The sequence below is a fragment of the Sceloporus occidentalis genome, unplaced genomic scaffold (assembly GCF_023333645.1).
Source record: "Sceloporus occidentalis isolate IW3139 unplaced genomic scaffold, rSceOcc1.0.p SCAF_5, whole genome shotgun sequence".
Lineage (NCBI taxonomy): Eukaryota > Metazoa > Chordata > Lepidosauria > Squamata > Phrynosomatidae > Sceloporus > Sceloporus occidentalis.
The window spans coordinates 16,301,356-16,321,400 of NW_028316985.1; the positions used below are offsets into that span (position 1 = coordinate 16,301,356).

The following is a 20,045-nucleotide window of genomic DNA, read 5'->3' on the forward strand; positions in this document are numbered from 1 at the left end:
TATGGACACATAGCTACATGATCCACACACATGTCCCAATGCAGTATCTCAGGGTGAAATGTCCAGCTTTCAAGTACATGGAATAGTCACGATGGCCACTACGAGATATAGAATTCTGATGAAGCTAGATTGATAGATCTACTGGATACCCTAGAGTGGCCTGGAGGATTCCACTACATACCCTTCTTTTCTCATTGCATTGTGTGAGCATAACAATGATCTGTGATTTCTGCTGGAGGACCATCTTCCAAAAGTCATTTCTTGTCTCTGGCAGTGGGCCTTGGGTTGCAATGTATTCTTGTGGAGAGTTGTAGCCCTGTAAGGGAAAGCATATGATGGCATGTTTTAATAGCTTCTTAATACATTTTTCCAGTGATGGCTGGGTGGCTTTCATATCAGTGCAGATGAGAAAAACTGCTCTGGAGTTAAGTCTGAATGTTACAAACAGTTGTCCAAGGTACTGAACTGCATCTTCAAAAGAAGTTCAGCATCTTAGATCTTGTCTACATAGGTTATTTACTTCAAATTCCCCACAGGGCTTGCTGCATCCTGTTTACATGATGCAGGGCCAAAGCCCCAAATAGGGTGCAGACTGTCTCCAATATCCACACCTAGTTTGGCCTTTCCTCTCCTTAACCCAAATTTCAATGTCTTACCTTTTACTCTGAGATTTCATATTTTTCTGCAACAATGATGGGTGGCTGCCTTCCCATGTGGTCCCTGTGAGCCACATGGTGCCATTGCTGTGAGGGTAAGTCACTCTAAGGTCAGAATGAGATGTTGAGTATCAATAACATGGCCGAGTGTGTCCTTGCGGCCTCAGTGGCGGCACCAAGTGACAAACAGAGATTGCGTGGGAAGGAAACTGTTGTCATTACTGTGGAGAGAGCACAGGTAATGGGGAATTCTAGACCACAATACTCCTGGGGCAACCTGGAGTATTCTGTCCAGGGAAGAAAAGCCCTTAGATTGCACCTTCAAGTTAAGACTAAGACCTGAAGATTTCACTGTCCCACTGACTTGGCCATAACTTTTTAATCAAAAAACATGAGCAGACAGAGGCTGGTCAAACCAGCCATTAAGGCTGGTCTAGGGGTGGAGTTGGGATGTGGCGTTCATATGACACATGCCCCAACTCCACCACCAGGCCGGTGTGATGCTGCACGCTGCATTACAGTGCCAAAGGAGCACTGAAAAGTCATGTGCCAGTACATTTTGTGGCTCCTTTTTGTGCTGCAGAAAGACGAGATCAGGGCTTCACTGTGCGGTTGCTGTGGCCGTGATCCGACACAGAGAGAGGCGGCTGCAGTTCACCCCTTGGGGGCAGTCTGTACAGTCCTTTACCTTTATCTGAAAGTTAGAGCTTGTATTATTCATACCTCTTTCCCCAGATGCATGTGCCTTTGAAACCAAGTGCTCTGATATATTTTTTTCTTTCAGAGGATATACAGAACTACAAAATAATCTAGCAGTACTCTAGTAGTCTGCTCCAAGTCAGAACTGCAAAGAGTCTTGTGGTATCTTTAATGTATATTTTGTATCTGGCGTATGTTTTTGTGGATGTCACTCATCTAATGGAGTGACCTGGAGTTCACATGGAATAAAACTTTAAGGTGCTTCAAGATACCTGAAGACAGATTTCATTGGAGGAGGGGGGCAGGACTGAAACACACCAGGACACTAAAAGGTCAGTGAATCATATAATCAACAGGTAGGAAAAGAAAGTGTGTGTGTGTGGGGGGGGGGGGGAGATTTGTGGTTTAAATAGGTGAGCTCAGGAAAGGTTGCCTGTTTTATCCCAGATGCCAGTTCTCCTCAGCAAAGTGCCCCCTGCATCACATTAGCATTATGACATTTGGGGCAAAAACATACATATTTATGTGAGCTGCACAGTGAATAAAACTCATTTTACATGTGGCGCTGGAGGAGAGTTCTATAGATAGCAGGGACTGCCAAAAAACACAAATGAATGGGTTCTAGAAATCAAGCCTGAAGTTTTAGCAGAGGCCAAGATGACTAAACTGAGGCTGTAATACTGGACATATCATGAGAGGATGTTATTCACTGGAAAAGATGATAAAGCTTGGTAAAATGGAGGACAGTAGGAAAAAAGGAAGACCTTGCTAAAGGTGGAATGATTCATTCATTCATTCAAGACACAGCCCTGAGTTTGCAGGATCTTAGGAGCGGTACAGACTGCCCAAAAATGGCGGTCTGCAGGCACCTGTTTTAACTTCAGGGGGATGCCACAGCCGCCAGAACGCGTGGTGCCCCTCTGGAGTAAAAAGAACCCAGTTCTTCCAGGTTCTTTTTGTGGTGCCTGGGTTACGTTGTGAGTGTGCCACTGGCACACTTGTGATGTAAGTGATGTGCAGCGATGTGCAGACAATGTGTATCACTTATGTAAAGATGGCAGCCCCTGTGTAGATGGGAGGCCATCATTAGGCCGCTGCCCACACATACTAGGGTTCTGGAGCATGTGGCAAGATGGCGCTTTTAGCCCGTCTTTCTCGAGCCTCAGTAAATGGATGACGGGGTCAAATGGAAAGATACCAGATGTTAGTGGATGACTGGGGCTCTTGGAGAGCTCTCATTCATAGGGTTGCCATAAGTTGAAATCAACTGGACAACAAATAACAACACCTAATAATAATAATGATATAATAATAATAATAATAATAATAATAATAATAATAATAAATAATTTATTATGTCCCCTCTGAGAACAATCGAAGTGGTTAACAAAGTTAAGAAAGTGCACATGATCAAGTGCCAATATGATGGAAGGGCCACACATGTTGGAGTGCCAATAACTAGAAGTGAAAGAAGGCTATTTGCCAAATGGAAGGGTTTCTACACTGAATAGAACCCTTTCCTTTTGGGGAGTGGCTCTGTTTCACTTTCAGTTATTGGCACTCCATTATATGAGTCTGCCATTGGACTGCATGGACTGGAATAAATATTTGGCTGTTGTACATGGACTGTATAGCATTTCTCAAACCATAGTAACAATTACACTGACTAATGTAAATTCAATTTACTCACAGGTATATAGTTTGCATTAATGTAATCAGAGCCTTCTTCTTCATTCATTGAAACCAATCGAACACGACTGAAATCATCTACAAAAGGAGCATGGGTGGATTGAGTTTAGAGCCTCATCACAAATGGATTAGACAGTTTCTCATTAAACTCCTGGAAGCTTATCATAGATTTGCACACCTGAGGAGGAGGAGAATCCACAACACTGCAGCCGGCTTCATGTGCATTTCAGTAAATTCATCACCTCTACAGTGTGGGATGACTTTATCACTGTCACCTACAAAATTCTTCAGTTTTGGTCTCTTGGAACTCATTAAAATCACAAAAACTACTCAGGAATGTTGTATCATAGATTTTTAAAATGTTCATTGTTAACAAGTATGAATTTAAATAGAGGGAGGGAGAGGGGGAGGAGGGAAGGGGGAGGGAGGACAGAAAGAAAGAAAGAAAGAAAGAAAGAAAGAAAGAAAGAAAGGGAGGGAGGGGAAGGAAGAAGGCTGAAGGAGGTAACCTATCACTATAGTCAAGGTTGAAATGCAGACAAACCAACCAACATGATTATAATCCTGAAAAGGAGAGAAAAAAGAAAAAAGCTAAGCTATTTTTTCATTATGAGATGGATTTAAATGAAGGAAAACCAACTAAGATAATTATTATCCATGTGACTCTTGAGATTCCATGCTCAAAATAATTACAGACACTACCTGTTCTCTGCCTAGGGGTGTATCTACACTGTAGAAATAGTGCAGTTTGACACCACTTTAACTGCCACAGGATGGCGGTACAGCACTTAAAGTCGCATAAAACTGCATTATTTATACTGTGTGGATGAAACCTAGGTCAGAGGAAGAGTGCAGGCAAGGAAGCAGCAAAAGAAACAGCTGTTGGCCTATAGTAAGATATGGATATCCAATAATGGCAGATACTCAATAATGCTAAACCTTTGTGTTATCTCTGCTTGTACCACTGAATTAGTATAAAACAACAGGATACCTTATATTTAGAAGTGGTGAGAACCCCAAAACAAAAATGCTGTTAAAAGGAGACATGACAGAATATCTTCATAATATAATAGCTTACAAGGCAGGATATTTGTGTAGCGATTTTTACTGCGATTCATGGGGAGGTCTGCTGCAAAGTGTGGGATTTCCAGGCCAATCAGCTTCAGTTCCTACATGTAACACACAAAAAATGTACCATTCTTAAGTTAACCCACTTCTCTATAACAGGTAGATGGTGAACCACAGCCACACCCAAACAGAAACCAAGTGAAAACATACCAGCGACCCTTTCACACTGCACAATTATACTGTTATATTCCACTTTGACTGTCATGGCAACATCCTATGAAATCCTGGGACTTATAGTATAGTATAGAGAGGTACACAGAATTCTTAACTAGAGAGTTCTAGTGCCTCTTCAAACTGCAAATCCCAATATCCCATAGGATGTTGCCATGGTAACTGAAGTGAAATGCAATGTTAGTTATGCACTGTGAAAGGACTACTGGAGCACCACTGCTGTATTTAAGCCTATGATGCCCCCTCAAAGAGGGTCTGAAGAGAAAACCTTTATTGAAGAAATTAAATGGCTAACAGATACAGCAGGATGGGATCTGCTACCTATGGCTATTTGACTAAGGCAAAGATGGATGGGTTGAAAGGAAGTGAAATCAGACATAAGAATATAAGTCCAGAGCAGAGGTGAGAATATTGTGGTCCTCCAGATGGATTGCAACTCCCAGCAGCTCTAGATAAGGTAAGGCAAGCTGGGAGTTGTAGTTCCACAACATCTGGAAGGTTACACAATTTCTACCCCTGCTCTACAGGCAAAGACGTAACAGATCAGACAAGACAAGAGGAAACACAACAAGTACTTCTACGGACCTGTACCGTGCTCTGTAAGCACATAGCTGTATATTTCTCTCTTTAACATAAGAGGAGAGGGAGAAGATGAGAATAAAGATGCAAAATACAGGGGAAGTATTAAAGAAACATGACCACACACCCCATTCTAAGGTGGGAAAACTCAAGACTACTGTCAATTGACTGTGCTGTACCTATCGTGTACAACCAAGAAGCTAGTATCCATTTTAGGACTTACCTCAAACTGCAGAGAGAATTTGTAGTCAGAATCTTTAGCCATATCCTTGATGTAGCTGTCAAAGTCATCCAGCTGGATGGGGCTTGAAAAAACAAACCACAACACATGCAGGAAAAGGTCTGTCATTCATAAAATCCAGAACCAAGCAATGGGCCAAATATGCTATTAAGAGCTTAATGTTTGCATCTAATGGCATTGGTTAGGGACTGGGGAAAGTCATCAAATCAGAGAAAAGATAGGAAGATGGTCCCTTTCCTTTATTACCATTTTTTTAAACGTTCTTCCTCCATGTACATCATCAGAGTGGGATACATGATCCCTCTGCCCAGCTGTTCCTCACGACAACCCTATGAAACAGATTATGTTCAAAACTGGCCCAATTTCCCAAAACCTAAATGCAGCTGTATCTCTCCTACATCACCCTGGCTCTCTCTCTAGCTTCTCTGGGATCAAATAAGGGCCAGGTTCCTATTGTTTAGTCCCAAATGCTATAGACCCACAGAACCAATTGTTCCGTGGTGAGTCAATGTATATGTACAGCTAACTGATTTAATGGATCTACTCCAGTTAGGACTAATAATATAATGCATAAGATAATTTTAGTACAAAATAGGTGGTCACCAGTCCATGATACTAGAAAAGTCAGCTTCCTATACTGGCAGTCTGACTACATGATTTTCGAGAACTCTTCCAAATCTATGGTCCAAAACACACTGCAGAAATAATTGAGTCTGATAATGCTTTAACTGTCCTGGCTCAATGCTAGGAAATCCTGGGAATTGTAGTTTATTGTGGCACCAGAGCTCTCTGGCAAAGAAGGCTAAATGTCTCACAAAATGACAGTTGCAAGAATTCCCTACCATTGAGCTAGGGCAGTTAAAGTGGTCTCGAACTCGATTATTTCTGCTGTGTTTTGGAGCAATGTCTTTTTAGGAAATCCCTTTAAATCCAATGTATGGTGACCCTAAAGCTACTGATATCAACCTGTTATGGGGTTTTCTTGGCAGGATTTGTTCAGAGAGGCTTGTCATTGCCTTCCTCTACAGTGTGTGTGACTTGCACAAGGTCACAAGTGGGTTTCAGTGGTCAAGCAGGGATTTGAATTCTGGTCTCCCAGAATCCTAGTCCAGCACTCAAACCATAACACTATTTTGTCATTAAATGCCCCCCCCCAAAAAAAAAAATAAAACTTGCAGGAATTGGCTGATAATTATTGAAATAGCAGTGCGGGGGGGGGGGATCTCAGTAAATGCGTAAGATAAATTAAATTCCTTCCTCTGCTGCTGTGATTCTAAAGAAAATCCTTCTTCTAAAGCAATTGGTACTGCCACTGAGAGGGAATCTGAATTTTTCATCCTCTAGTGGCACCAAATGCTTTGGAAGGGGGATTTTCATTAGAATCACAGCAGTGGAGGAAAGGATTGAATTTCCCTTTCATACTAATGGTGATCCCCAGATGTTTCTACTCTTCCAACACCCCATCTATGCAATTCTGTGTCTTCACTGGTCCCTCAACAGTTGCACCTGGCAACTGTTAAGCCCTAAGAGAGGCCACAACTGCTACTGTTTACCAGTGAGGAAGGGAGGGAGGAAGCAGTTCAGATGATGAAGTGGCAGGTCTTGGCTCAGAGAAGGAATCAGAAACGAGACTGCACCTTTCTTTTTTCTCTCCCTTGGAGCCCAGACCACCCACTTCAGCATCTAGCCAGGACTAGGCTTGCAACAGTCAGCCAGAGGACTTTTTCTTCAGCTGCCCCTAGACTATGTGGAATGGCCTGCCGGAAGAAATTCAACAGCTGAATATGCTGTCCGGATTTAAAAAAGCATTAAAGACCAGTCTCTTCTGGCAAGCTTATCCAGATCATTTTTAAATTGTGAATTTTAAATGACAACTTTTAAATGTGTATTGTTGTTGTTCACCACCTCGATCCATGGGGAGAGGCAGATAAGAAATAATACCAATACTGATACTAATAATAAATCTGAATTTCCTCCCCCTACTCTCCCGTTTTTGCTTAGAGGAGCTGCTTCTTGATCATCTGACTTGCATCCTCACCCCTTCCCCTTCCCATTGGTAAGCAGCAGCTATCCTTCCCAGGACTTGACAACTGTGGGGAAAGGGAGGTTTTGTATGTGGCATAGAGAGTTAGGGGATAGTTCCTTGCTTCCCGTTCAAAAAAAGGTATAGGTGGGGGGGGGGGTGCACATGGATCTGTGTGGGCTGAGTGTTACAATTCATCTGTTTGATGTAGAAGTTTGGTCATAATTGTATTCCTCCAGTATGCATGTCCTGAGCAGAAGACAAAAGTGTTGACATCAAAAACCCAATGGTAAAAGCTGGTAAGATCTTGACAATTTTGATTTCCCTGCCCCTGACAATTTTTGTCTCAGTTCTGCAGTGGCAGCTAGTGGCTTCCATGTGGTTGGGATGTTGTATCCACTCTGAGCCTGTGCTTCAAAGGAGCTTATCTGATGTACTAAACCCCATCTTCAAAACAGGTTAGAGAACTCCTTGAAGTTCAAACTTAAATTCACAGTGGATTTACTGCCCCTCTCCCCCACATGGGAGCCATTTGCAGTTTTTTACAACTTTCCAAAACCCAAGTGACCAGCCACTTGAATACTGGCCTTAAAGACTGGCCTTAAAGCAGCTAATGTTAAGTGTATTTTTCACAAACAGCAAAGAAGCTAGTAAACCTGTTTGGACCATATCACTGAGCCCTGAGATGTGAGGGAAAGACTCCCACATCCCAAGCATTCTCACAATAGGATGGTGGTGCTGGCTGGGGATGATGGGAGTTATAATACTACACACCTTGTGGGGCACTAAATTGGGGAAGGTTGATTTAGTCATTTCTTTCAATAGACTGCACTTGGGATTGATTTTAAATGGATCAGGGCCATGCTGTAAATGTAACCCCAATTTGTTAGATTTATACCAGGGAAGCAGTAAATGCTTTCTCTTGCCTAATTAGCATCTGCTAATGTGCCACAGCTGAAGTGAATACACTCATTTTTCCCCATTTGCTTAAAGCACCATACCCCAAGGAACTTGTCTCTTATCAACAATTAATTACTCCTGTTTACCTGTAAGCATTAAAGATCCAGTCTATAATTAACTACTGTGCTGGGAGGGAGGGATGGCACTGACAACAGATACATTCTTATACTTTCACACACTTTGTGATTGCTAATGAAAGGCAAGCTCTGTTGAAATGGTTAACTAGAGATAATTGATTTTTCCCCAGTGACTAATATTCTATCAGTCGAGAACATTTTTATCATGTCGTATCTGCTGTGATGCTTTAACAGAAATGCACAATTCTTGCTGCATGAATGTTATTGTCATTGTGAGATCCAGATTCTGAAGGACAAGACCAATAGGGCCAAATCCAAGATACAAGCAGCTGCAAGCAGACTGCCTTCCAGTTGGTTCTCAGAGGTGGCAGTTCTTAATGCCCTCTTCATTTTCCTAAAATGTAAAGGTCTGGACATTCCACAGCCCTACAGCACCATGGCGAAATATATATATAACTGCTGCAAAAAACATAGCATACTTGCCAACGTTTCACAGATGGAAATTCAGACACATATGGCCAAGCAACAACAGAGCAGGGTCAAGATTGCAAATGTTATTAATAAGCAAGAACACACAAGCTAAGAGAAGGCTCACCCGTGGCTGCTATTTAAATAATTAAAATGTGTGTGTTTAACTGCTTACAACCATTAAAAAGCCCATTTAGTTAGACCTTAAGGATCAGTGGGCAAAGTAGCACCATTCAATGGAGTTCACTGTGTCTTTGTAGACAAGGGAGTTTTGTGTTTATGTAGACATTACTGGACTACAACTCCCACCACCCCTCACTATTAGCTACTCATCTTAGGTCTCTGGAGATTTGGATTTCCACAACTCCCAAAGCTTGATCATGGTCTAAATGTCCATTTGACAATAGAACACACTCCCTTGGAGTGTGGTGGAGTCTCCTCCTTTGGAGGTTTTTAAACAGAGGCTGGATGGCCATCTGTCAGGCCTGTTATTCCATGTTCATACATGGCATCAATATTAATACTTCCTTTAAGTCATTAATTTTTACAAAATGGGCATACTTGGTCAACTTTCTCTTCTTCAATCCGTTTTTACTCCTGCAAGAAAAAGAAAGCCCCATAATTATGTTTTCACTGCCTTTCCAGTGACTGCATAGTGTTAATAATGGATATGTATTTTAATGCCAACATTTTAAGGCACATTTGGACACATTTACTGTTAGTATGCACCAAGCATCTGTCAATTAATTTGTGCACTGGCAGATTTAAAAACATACCAATTATTTTGGAACAGGGTGCTGTATAACAATCTGAACATGCAAAAATGACTTTCACTATGGTCTGTGACTTTCATATGAAGCTACAGTTATGAAAGCTTATCCACATCACTGATTGCACACAACACATACAAATTTCTTGCTGATGGACTAGACTTCCACATAACTACTCCCAGATTACTTTCGTCAATAAAATGTAGTTCTATCTCATATTCTGGGAGGGGTGCGGGGGCAATCCATTTTAATTTTGAAAGCTTCAAACAGATTGAGCAAAACATCAAAGAAAAGGAAACTGTTCATTCTTAAGGAAGAGAACTATTAAATCACTTACCAAGGGTTAATATAAAAAGCCAAGAGATAATCAGTCCAAAGGCAGGAGGGTAACAGGGTTAGGAAAGCAAATACACTCCTACGCCTGTGAGTATTAATAGATAACATAGAAAGAGATTTAAAAAAAATAGCAAAGAGGATTAGTATGGCAAACAGAAGTCAAGCAATCAATGTGTCACATGGCAAACATAGCAATAGGTATAGCAAGTACATTTCTATACCACTTATCAGTGCACTTAAGCACTTCCTTAGCAGTTTACAAAGTGTAAGCTAATTGCCCCTAACAATCTGGGTACTCAATTTAGCGACCTCGAAAGGATGCAAGCCTGAGTCGAGCTTGAGCCCTTCACTGGTACTGAACTCGCAACCTTATGATTTTGAGTGAGTGGCTGCACTACAGGCATTTAACCACTGCGTCACCAAGGCAGGGACCCCAGAAAGGGGGGGGGGGCAGAGGGACTAAAGATCACCTCTCCCCCAAGACTGGATGGGGATGAGCCTCAGGACAATCAGAGGAAAAGAGTGTTCTACTCAAAACCAATTGACCAAGAGGGAGAGAGCTATTTTCTACGACTTGGGCAACTACTGTTAGCCCTTCATATCCACTGATTCTTTATGCACAGATTCAACCATCCATGGCTTGAAAATATTCAAATATATACCGTACATACTCAAGTATAAGTCCAGAAATTTTAGTGAAAAATTGACCTTAAAGAACCGAGTTGACTTAAATCAGGTCAATATAAGTACTGTACTTAAACACTTAGAAATGAATGGGACCATCCCCTGGTGAAAGGCAAGTGTGTAATCTTTCCTGGAAGCCATGACCCTCCTCCCCCCCGCTCTCTCATCCATCCAGATGGAACTAAGAACCTCCATCTGCCCCTCTGGGGGTGGTGGACCCATTAGAATGGTCTGCCCTCGAAGGCTAATGGAACCAATTGGATTCCAAAAAGCCTTGGAGGGTTTAATGGTTGGAAATGCCGGTGACCCTGTTGAAGCTCTGGTTAACACTTGGAACACCGACATTACCAGGGCTATCAACACGGTTGCTCCCAAGCATCCTTGCCAACCCACTCTTAACCGTAAGCCATGGTATACACCAGAGCTTCGGGAAATGAAGCGGATTGGACAACAACTAGAGCGCGTCTGGCGAAAAACTCGACTCTTATCTGACAAGACTCGTCATAGGAACTTTCTTTGGTCCTATCGGGAGGCAATACTTGCAGCGAAGAGACGTTTCTCCTCTGCATGTATTGCGTCTGCAGAGTCCCGTCCAGCATAGCTGTTTAGGGTAGTAAGGGAACTGACGCAGGTACCCCCTGCACAGAACCCTTTACTTAACCCAACAACGGCCTGCTGTGATGCATTTAACAACTTCTTTGCAGATAAAATCTCTCAGATAAGAGCCGACTTAGATGCCAGTATTGTAACAGAAACAATGGACGAGGTGTCCAGCGATTCTGTTAATGAGATTGTACTGGATCAACTTCAATCTGTGAGTACTGATGACGTGGACAAGCTCCTTGGTAGAGTGAGGAAAACAACTTGCCCTCTCGACCCTTGCCCATCATGGCTGGCTGTCCAGGGGGGGATGCATTGAGGAGGTTCCTTACGGATATCATCAATGCATCCTTCAGGAAAGGACATATTCCATCTTGTCTGAAGGAAACGGCTGTTAGGCTGCTTCTGAAAAAACCTTCCCTGGACCCCCTGGATATGAACAACTATAAGCCAGTCTCTTTGCTACCATTCTTGAGCAAGGTAATCGAGAGGGCGGTTGCTCTTCAACTCCAAGCTGTCTTGGATGAAACCGATTATCTAGACCCATTTCAAACTGGCTTCAGGACAGGCTTTGGGGTTAAGACTGCCATGGTTGCCTTCACCGACGATCTGCGTCTGAGCATCGACAGGGGCAGTGTGACGCTGTTGGTGCTTTTAGACCTCTCAGTGGCTTTTGATACGATAGATCATGGCATCCTCTTGGATCGCCTGAGGGGGCTGGGAATTGGAGGCACTGCATTGCAGTGGTTCCGTTCCTTTCTCTCGGGTAGATCCCAGAGGGTGCTGCTCGGGGACAGCTGCTCCAGTAAAAGGGAGCTCACCTGTGGTGTCCCACAGGGTGCTATTCTATCCCCGATGTTATTTAACATCTATATGAAGCCGCTGGGTGAGATTATTCGGAGTTATGGAGCTGGGTGTTATCAGTACGCCGATGACACCCAAATCTATTTCTCCATGTCTCGTTCGTCAGCCTTGAATTCTGATGGCGTCTCCTCTCTCAATGAATGTCTTCGGGCAGTAACGGGCTGGATGAGGAAAAACAGATTGAGGCTGAATCCAGACAAAACGGAAGTGCTCACGGTAGCGGCACCGAAACAAAGAATTGGGTTGCAACCTCCAGTCCTGGACGGGGTCACACTCTCCGTCAAGGACTGCGTTCGCAGTCTGGGGGTGCTCCTTGACTCGTCGCTCCTGATGTCGAACCAGCTAAATGCGTCAGTCAGTAGCGCCTGTTATCAGCTTCGGCTGATACACCAGCTGCGCCCTTTTCTGGAAGTAAGAGATCTTGAGACTGTTGTGCACGCGCTGGTAACCTCATGTCTAGACTTCTGTAATGCGCTCTACATGGGGCTATCCTTGTGCTTGGTCCGGAAACTGCAACTAGTACAGAATATGGCAGCCAGAGTAATTTCTGGAACATCCAGGAGGGACCATATTACCCCGGTTCTAAAATCCCTCCACTGGCTGCCCATTAGCTTCCAGACCCAGTACAAGGTGTTGGTTATCACCTTTAAAGCCCTAAATGGCTTGGGTCCAAACTATCTTTGGGATCGCCTTCTCCCCTACAATCCTCCCCACGCACTCCACTCCTCTGGGAGAGGCCTACTTCAGCCACAAAAATCTAGGCTCTCGGCTACTTCCCAGAGGGCATTTTCCATCGTCGCCCCCAGACTGTGGAATGGCCTGCCGGATGAGATCCATCTGCTTACATCCTTAGACAGCTTTTAAAAGGCTGTTAAGATGAATCTCTTCCGGCAGGCCTTCCCCGAACAGAGAACCCGGCCTCAGAAAAATGTCTGGCAATAAGATACTGCTGCTCCCATTGATGGTTGGCTGATGTGATGTTGTTGACCTTCTGGTCAGTTTTTAACTTGTATGTTTTTTGTTTGTTTGTTTTTAATTCTGCATTGGATTTAATACTTTTTTAAGGAGGGGTGGGCACCAGGGATTTTATATGTGCTGTATTTTTAACTTTGTTAGCCGCCCCGATTGTTCTCAGAGGGGCGGGATACAATTATTATTATTATTATTATTATTATTATTATTATTATTATTATTATTTACTGTGAGCACAAACAGTTATGGTTGCTGGAATTTTGTATGTTCTTTGGCATAGTTTTCTTTTCCTTCATCATTTAGATCCTTTGTTACATGCCCCTAAGCTTTACTGTCACCTTATCTTCTGGTCCTATCCAAATCCATAATTTTGGCTCCAAAGCCTGCCCTGAATGTATACATGAGGTTGGCCTACAGTTGAGTATACACTTGTCCCTCCTTTTTTTTTGGACTTGGAATCCGTGGTCTGCAGGAGAAACAAATGGGGAGGAATAAAATGGTAGTGTGCACCCACACATGCCATTATTTTCAATAGGACTCAAATATTTGTGAGTCACCATTTTCACAGTGGGGGTGGGTCTGGAACAGCTACTGTATATGGTATATACATTTCAGTAAGTAATCTTGGTTTTACTATTTTATATAATGGACACCATTTTACTATGCCATTGTATTTAATGGGAATTGAACCTCCATGGATTTTGGTGTCCTGGGGGTGGGGGTGGGGGGAGGGCTCCTGGAACCAAACCCCAGCAGATACCACAGGCATATTGTACTTTGTTGCACCTTGGAAGCATAGCCTTTTTAGGGGAGGTGAAGCCAAGGTGAGCTTAGCTGAACAGGTGGAGCTAAGTTAAGTTCCCTTAATATATTAGGAGAAAAAAAGGTGGGTATACACCTGAAGTTGACAGTGAAGAGATCAAACCCTGAACAGTGATCTTCTAATTCTCTAATTTTGTCAGATGTTCAAACAAAACAAAATGAATTATTACAACAGGGGCCCCTCTTAGAATCAAATAAAATAGGGAAAAAATGTCTCGGATCCCTACAGACAGAGCTGTGAGTTTCTTGTGATTTTGCAATGACACAAAACAACCAGACTTTGGGTATAGGTACAAACTCACATACCTTAACCACATGTGACACCATTTACAAACACATGTAAATGGTAATCCTACAACAGTTTGGTTTCTGAAATCACTGCACCACTAGGCCAATAGCTTGCTCCTGGTCCATCCAAAAAAATAGCTTGGCTATGGAACCATTTCAGTAGAGAAACTCCCTTATTAATAAACCATCTGAAGCCTTTCACCCATTCCCAGATTACAGGTCTCAGGGAAGCCTTAGGAAATTCCTGTCATTCTCCAAGTAGACAGACAAATCTCAGGTTGAGCAGCTCTTGAGGAGGAAGAAGATTAATATTTGTATCTGAGGTGGCTTTAAAATATGGGCACTTATCTTTATCAATTTCATTCTATGGAATCCTGGGATTTGTAGTTTCACAAGGCCTTTAGCTTTCTCTGCCAAAGAGTGCTGATGTCTTCCAAAACTACAAGTCCTAGGATTCTGTAGGATAGAGCCATGGCAGTTAAAGTCATGTCAAACTGCATTATTTCTAAAACGTAGATGCACCCTTAGAGGAAAAGATGATTTTTTTTCCTTTTTCCTTTTTTGCCTTGCTAAGCTTACTATCATTTCCAGACAGCAACATCAACCATGAGGTGCAGGGTAGATTATTTAGAGAATTGGGAGGGAACAAGTATGCTTGCACTGGCAGGCATGAAAGGATGTTGCACTGATAGGAAGAGAGATGAACGGGAATTCTCCCTTGGCTAAGATTAAAATCTGAGTTGAAGAATCCAGGAGGCTTTAATAGTGGCTTGCTATGAGAGGAGGGATTTATCATATCATATTTCCATGTATGTTGGCATATGCTTTTCAAAGAAAGGATGGCATAAAAATGTCTGCGCAAACTTGTGTGATGTTTTATTAAAATTCATGCTTGGGGACAGAGCTGTATTGAGATGAAACTTGAAGGAGAGGAAACCAGTTCTGTTCAGCCCTGGAAGCTAAAATTGCATCTGTTTTTCACTGCAATAGTGACACCATTTGCACTGCAGGAGCTGAAGCTTATTCATTGCATTGGTCTGTTCACTTTTAGGTTTCTCATTAACATTATTCAGGCTTAGATCTTTAATTAGTGAGTACCTTTGATCTCTTGCCTTTGATGCCATTAATGTACACTCTATATCAAAGAAATCCCAAAAAGGAGATTAATGATTGTTGTGAATGGGTATCTGCTTCTGGGAGCTTATGTAGGAAGTAAAGGTTGATTTCCACTTAGTTCATTAGCAGCATCAATATTTACAGGGCTTGCTGGTGGCTTTTCAGTCTTTGGGGGAGTTTCAGCATCAAAAGAATTGCTCCAGTGCCATAGCAAATCAATTTTACCATTTGTGCCAGTTGGCTATACCCCCTAAAATGAGAGAGAAACTTGAAATTCTGTCTGCTGAACAAACCAATCCTTAACTGATCAGTCATGACTGCAAAAGCAATGCATGATGGCATTCGCCCTTGGATTAGAATGCCTTTTTCTGCTGAGACCAAACCAAGTTCCATTCCCCTCACCCACAGTGCATTGTCTTGGACTTCAGTTCCCAAGAAACCACAGCCAGCATGGCCACCAGATAAAACTTTGGCCTGTTACAGACTGCCAAAATAAAGCTGCTTTGGGTCTCTTTGGAGGTATGCTATTTAAATGATGCATGGGTCCTAAGAGTCCGGAGCTTGCGCCAAAGCCACACTCCATTCCTAAGCGCTGGAGTGCAGCTTTGGTGCAGCTTCTGGATTCTTAGGACCCATGCATCATTTAAATAGCATACCTCCAAAGAGACCCGAAGCAGCTTTATTTTGGCAGTCTGTAACAGGCCTTGGATTGCCCAGATACTGCTTCCATCACCTCTCTGTTTATATTCTGTTCTCTAAGCCATAGCTTAGAAAATTAATTATCACATCCCAGCTGCTATGCTAACTCAGTGATTCTGGAAGCTGTAGTAGCAAAAGGAACTTTTCCACACTCTGGTTATGGGCATCTCAGTCTGGGATATATAACTCTTTCACCCTGGCCCTTTCACTGCTTCCTACTGGACTAAATTAATTTCCCCATTGAACTGAATAAGTGGATGCCATTTAAGGGGCCCCTATAATTGGGGTAACACACTGGTGTGCATCACCAATGTCTCCACTTGGTGAGCAAATTTAACTCCATCTCTTCATTACAGCCCAGGTAAGACAGGGCTGAAGTACCACAGATACTACTGTTTTATCCTCCCATCACCACTCTGTTTGCATCTACTCCATGGTGATGGCTGAATAAAGACAAGACATCAAGGCCTAATGAGATGAAACAGGCCACTTGTGAGTCCCTTTAAGATAAATGTCAGAGCACAGATAATTCACTGGACTGAGAAACTAAGAAACGGTGCCCTCAGTCACTAACAGAAAAATTAAACCTATCAAGAAGTTGAGACTGGAATATCAGAAGATGCTTTTAAACACTTTTTTGCACTTCTTTTGAGTAAGATCCAAAATAATCAGCAGTCCCTGATTCCCAACCAGAACTTGGAAAATTTACTTTTCTGAATTGCAACTCCCAAACTTTTTTCAGCCATTATGGTCAGAATTGTAATTCAATTACAATTCCCATTCCCAACCTAAGCACTATTTGAATTAATTAGCAAGCAAATGAAAAGAAAAACACTCCCATCTGTATTTCTTCTAGTTTGCAAATATTTTAGAAACACCAACTTGTAAGTTATAGAAAATGAACCCGGAGTTTTGTCCTGCAATGCAAAAGAAATTAACTAACAGGCTTTCGGATACTGGAGCTCCCTTCATTGCCAAATGCAAATCTCTCTGCGGAAGTGTTAATGGATTTTTAAGTCAGACTTTGGGCTCCCTGTTGCTAATATATATAGCAACAGGGAGCCAAGGAGGAAAAAATACAGCATCTGTTTGACCCATGTGGTTGTACAGTGCACATTACAGTTTCTCAGTGGAAGCAGTGATAAAAGACATGAACTTGGATTATTCCATAATAAAATAAAATAAAATGCTTCAAAGGTCAAAGCAGCCAGTTTAAAGAGCACTTTTCCACAAGTTATTTAGAAGATAATGATTGTCAGGATTAGAGTGGAAACCAAAGTATGCATATTTTTGCATATTTTTGTCAGGAGCTTTGAACTTTGAAATACTGGACTTTGAGCTTCCAGTTTTTAAAATATGAACTCAAAAACAAATACTAAGATGTAACTATGAGGTCTCCCAATGCTACACTACCTATTGGGATCCTGTTGTACCTGGCTATCTTAGTGCATTCTATAACCAACCAGGAGAGGGAAAGCCATATCATTACTCATGCACCCTGCTTCCCAGTACCTTGGAAATGGCTGTGTTGGAGGAAGGGCTGTGAGGCTTCAGAGTTAAGATCAGGGCTGGGGGGACTTTTGATCATTGTAATTATGCAATGACTGTAAATGTGAACTGGAATGATTATAACTTTGTACATCAGGCTTATGACTTGTAATTACTAAAAAGGATACCAGCCAACATTTTTTAAAAAATGGGAGTTTAAAAAGTAGTTTGTTGGGTTGTTACATTTCTGATTTAAAACTAACTTAGGAGATCCTGGGCCAATCTCACTCTGTCAGCCCAACCTACCTTATAGGGTTGTTGTGAGGAAAAAGTGGGGAGAGGCATGTGTGCCATCCAGACTTCCTTGTAGTTAGGATGAGTGCAGTGTATCAAGGAAATAAAACAAATAAAACTAATGATGACAAAGAAATCAGTGGGAATGACATCCCTTTGATATATCTGAAGGCAATAATGTTAAAATATTAAACTGTTCTTCAAATTTCTCTCTGTGTGAGAAGACAATTCCATTTGGATGGGATGTGTTATTTTCTAATGTGTCCCCACAGTATGAAAAAATCCTGAGTCCCCCTTAAGCATTAGTGAGTACTTTTTGGCAGCACTGAGGCTGCAAAGAAGATAGGTGGCACATAAACCCATTCAAACACAAGAGCTTTTTGCTTGCTTAGCACAACTCTGGGTTCCAAGTTTCATTTCCTAAACTTTGAATGCAATTGTCATAATTCTAAGCCTTGTAAAATAATGTTAATTAGAGGAATGTACATTTACATGTATTTATTTTTCTAGCCAAATTTTCTAGCCATTTTGATTTTATAATTGGGCACAATTTAAGCACTACATTTGACTGGACTGGTAGTGTTGGTGTGGCATAGCACTCTTTAGGGTTGCATAGAACACTTGACTAAAAAAACAACAAAACAGTCTGCATTACATTGAAATTTTGGAATCCTATTTTATCAGCACAAGTGTTCCAGTAAGTGAAAGTGAAATAATTTTAGATCCCGTGAAAAATACAGTGCACCCGTGCCATACTCAGGCGCACCATATGCACCAGAAAAAAGCCTCCTGTGTCCCGGAAGGAGTAATGGGGTGTGCTGCAGGCACGAGCCCCATTGTTTCTTATGGGACTTGAGCTTATGCACTTTTTCTCTTACGCATAAGAGAAGGGCCCACTGTACTGACTTGGGCAGCTACACATTAAACTGCAATAGCTACATCATTGCAATCCTGTTTTGAAAAACAGCTAAAAAGTATATATCTCAAGGGAGGTTATGTTAGCATGACAAATACGTAGTAGTAATAGTATTAAATCCCTTATCATACACTTACCAGTTATATGGGAGTTTTCCCTCTCTCTCTAATGAAGCAAAATTCACAAAGGTTCCAGCACCACATTCCCTGGGTTAGAAAGACCCAAAGTTGTTATTGGCAGATATAAGAATAGGTAACAGTGGACAGAATCAATTGAAGCTTTAAAAAGATACCAGACCCTATTCTCATTCTTCTGTAATCTGTAGACCAGGGCTCGAAGCCCTGTAGCCCTCTAGAAGTTGTTGGACTACAATTGCCATTGTCCTTGACCACAGACCCTTTACTGGTGACAGTCCAACAACATGTGGAGCATCACTGTTCCTGAGGTAGATCAAAACCTTGATTCTGCAGTGAGATATCCTGCCTCCATTTACATATGGCCCCTAAGCGGGGAAAAGATGTCACTATAGAGACCAGTCCTAGAAACATATTGACCACAATCCTGTACACACTAACATAGCATAGTCATTCCTACATTACAGCTGGGCATTCACGAACGCACAGTACTGCTGTAGAGTTGCTACAGCCCCATCCAATGGTCACTCCATGCCTAATGAGCACAATGAGGGACTGGAGAAACATCTGGTTATGTTCTTGTAAGCCAGACACAAAATGATTGCATCCTCCACTCAGGATCATTGGAGTCCCTCCCAAGGTCTCAGTGAATGATGTTATCATTTCATACCTCATTGCAAGGACATAGCCAGACACTTCTCCAGTCCCTTGTCCCACCCTCATCAGGCAGAGAATTGTCATCAAGGAAGGGACTGCAATGGCGCTATACTAGGTCTGAGGGTGGCTTTGATTGGTACCGAGGGAGGAAGGGAAGACTAATGTCTGCATCAAGCATAAAGAGACATATGCAGGTGCAAGGCTGACCTATGTGCACATATGTTGTTGACAGAATGCCATAGTGTTGTATTTCAGTTGGATCTGACAAATTGAGAACTAAGGGGCTGTGCCGACAAGCTATTAAGGCCGGCTTGGGGGCAGATTTGGTCCATACGATGGATGCCCCGACTCTGCCCCCAAGGCAGCATAATGCTGCATGCTGCTCCACATAGTGCGCAGCATCATGGCACTCCTCTGGCACTGCGTTTACATGACACAGTGCCAAAGGAGCACCTTAAACCACAGTGCCATGGCTACCACACCCTTTCCAGGGTGCAAAGAGGAGCTGCTTTTTGCGGTTCCTTTTTTGTGCCCTGGAAAGGCCAGATCGGGGCTGCAGCATGCGGTTGCTGCAGCCCTGATCCTGTGCAGTTGGAGGTGGCTGCAGACCACCCCTTAGTGACAGTATGCACACAGTGTCACACTGGCATGGGGGTGGAGTCAGGGCATGTGTTGTGTGCATGCCACGCCCCCATGCTGGCCTATATGGCTGGT

The 20,045-nt window shown here is 42.5% G+C and overlaps 1 protein-coding gene across 2 annotated transcripts in view; it reads right to left on the reverse strand.

Annotated features, from left to right (window-relative positions):
- Positions 1-20,045, reverse strand: part of LOC149311691 (receptor-type tyrosine-protein phosphatase O) — a 161,075-nt gene that overhangs the window by 17,969 nt on the left and 123,061 nt on the right. For both annotated transcript variants that reach the window (XM_089527691.1, XM_089527692.1), the window contains 7 exons: positions 18,678-18,746; positions 9,799-9,882; positions 9,253-9,288; positions 5,146-5,227; positions 4,123-4,213; positions 3,046-3,122; positions 182-316 (listed from right to left, as the gene is read on the reverse strand). In XM_089527691.1, coding sequence (XP_089383817.1) covers positions 182-316; positions 3,046-3,122; positions 4,123-4,213; positions 5,146-5,227; positions 9,253-9,288; positions 9,799-9,882; positions 18,678-18,746 — 574 coding nt within the window. The remainder of the gene's footprint in view (positions 1-181; positions 317-3,045; positions 3,123-4,122; positions 4,214-5,145; positions 5,228-9,252; positions 9,289-9,798; positions 9,883-18,677; positions 18,747-20,045) is intronic.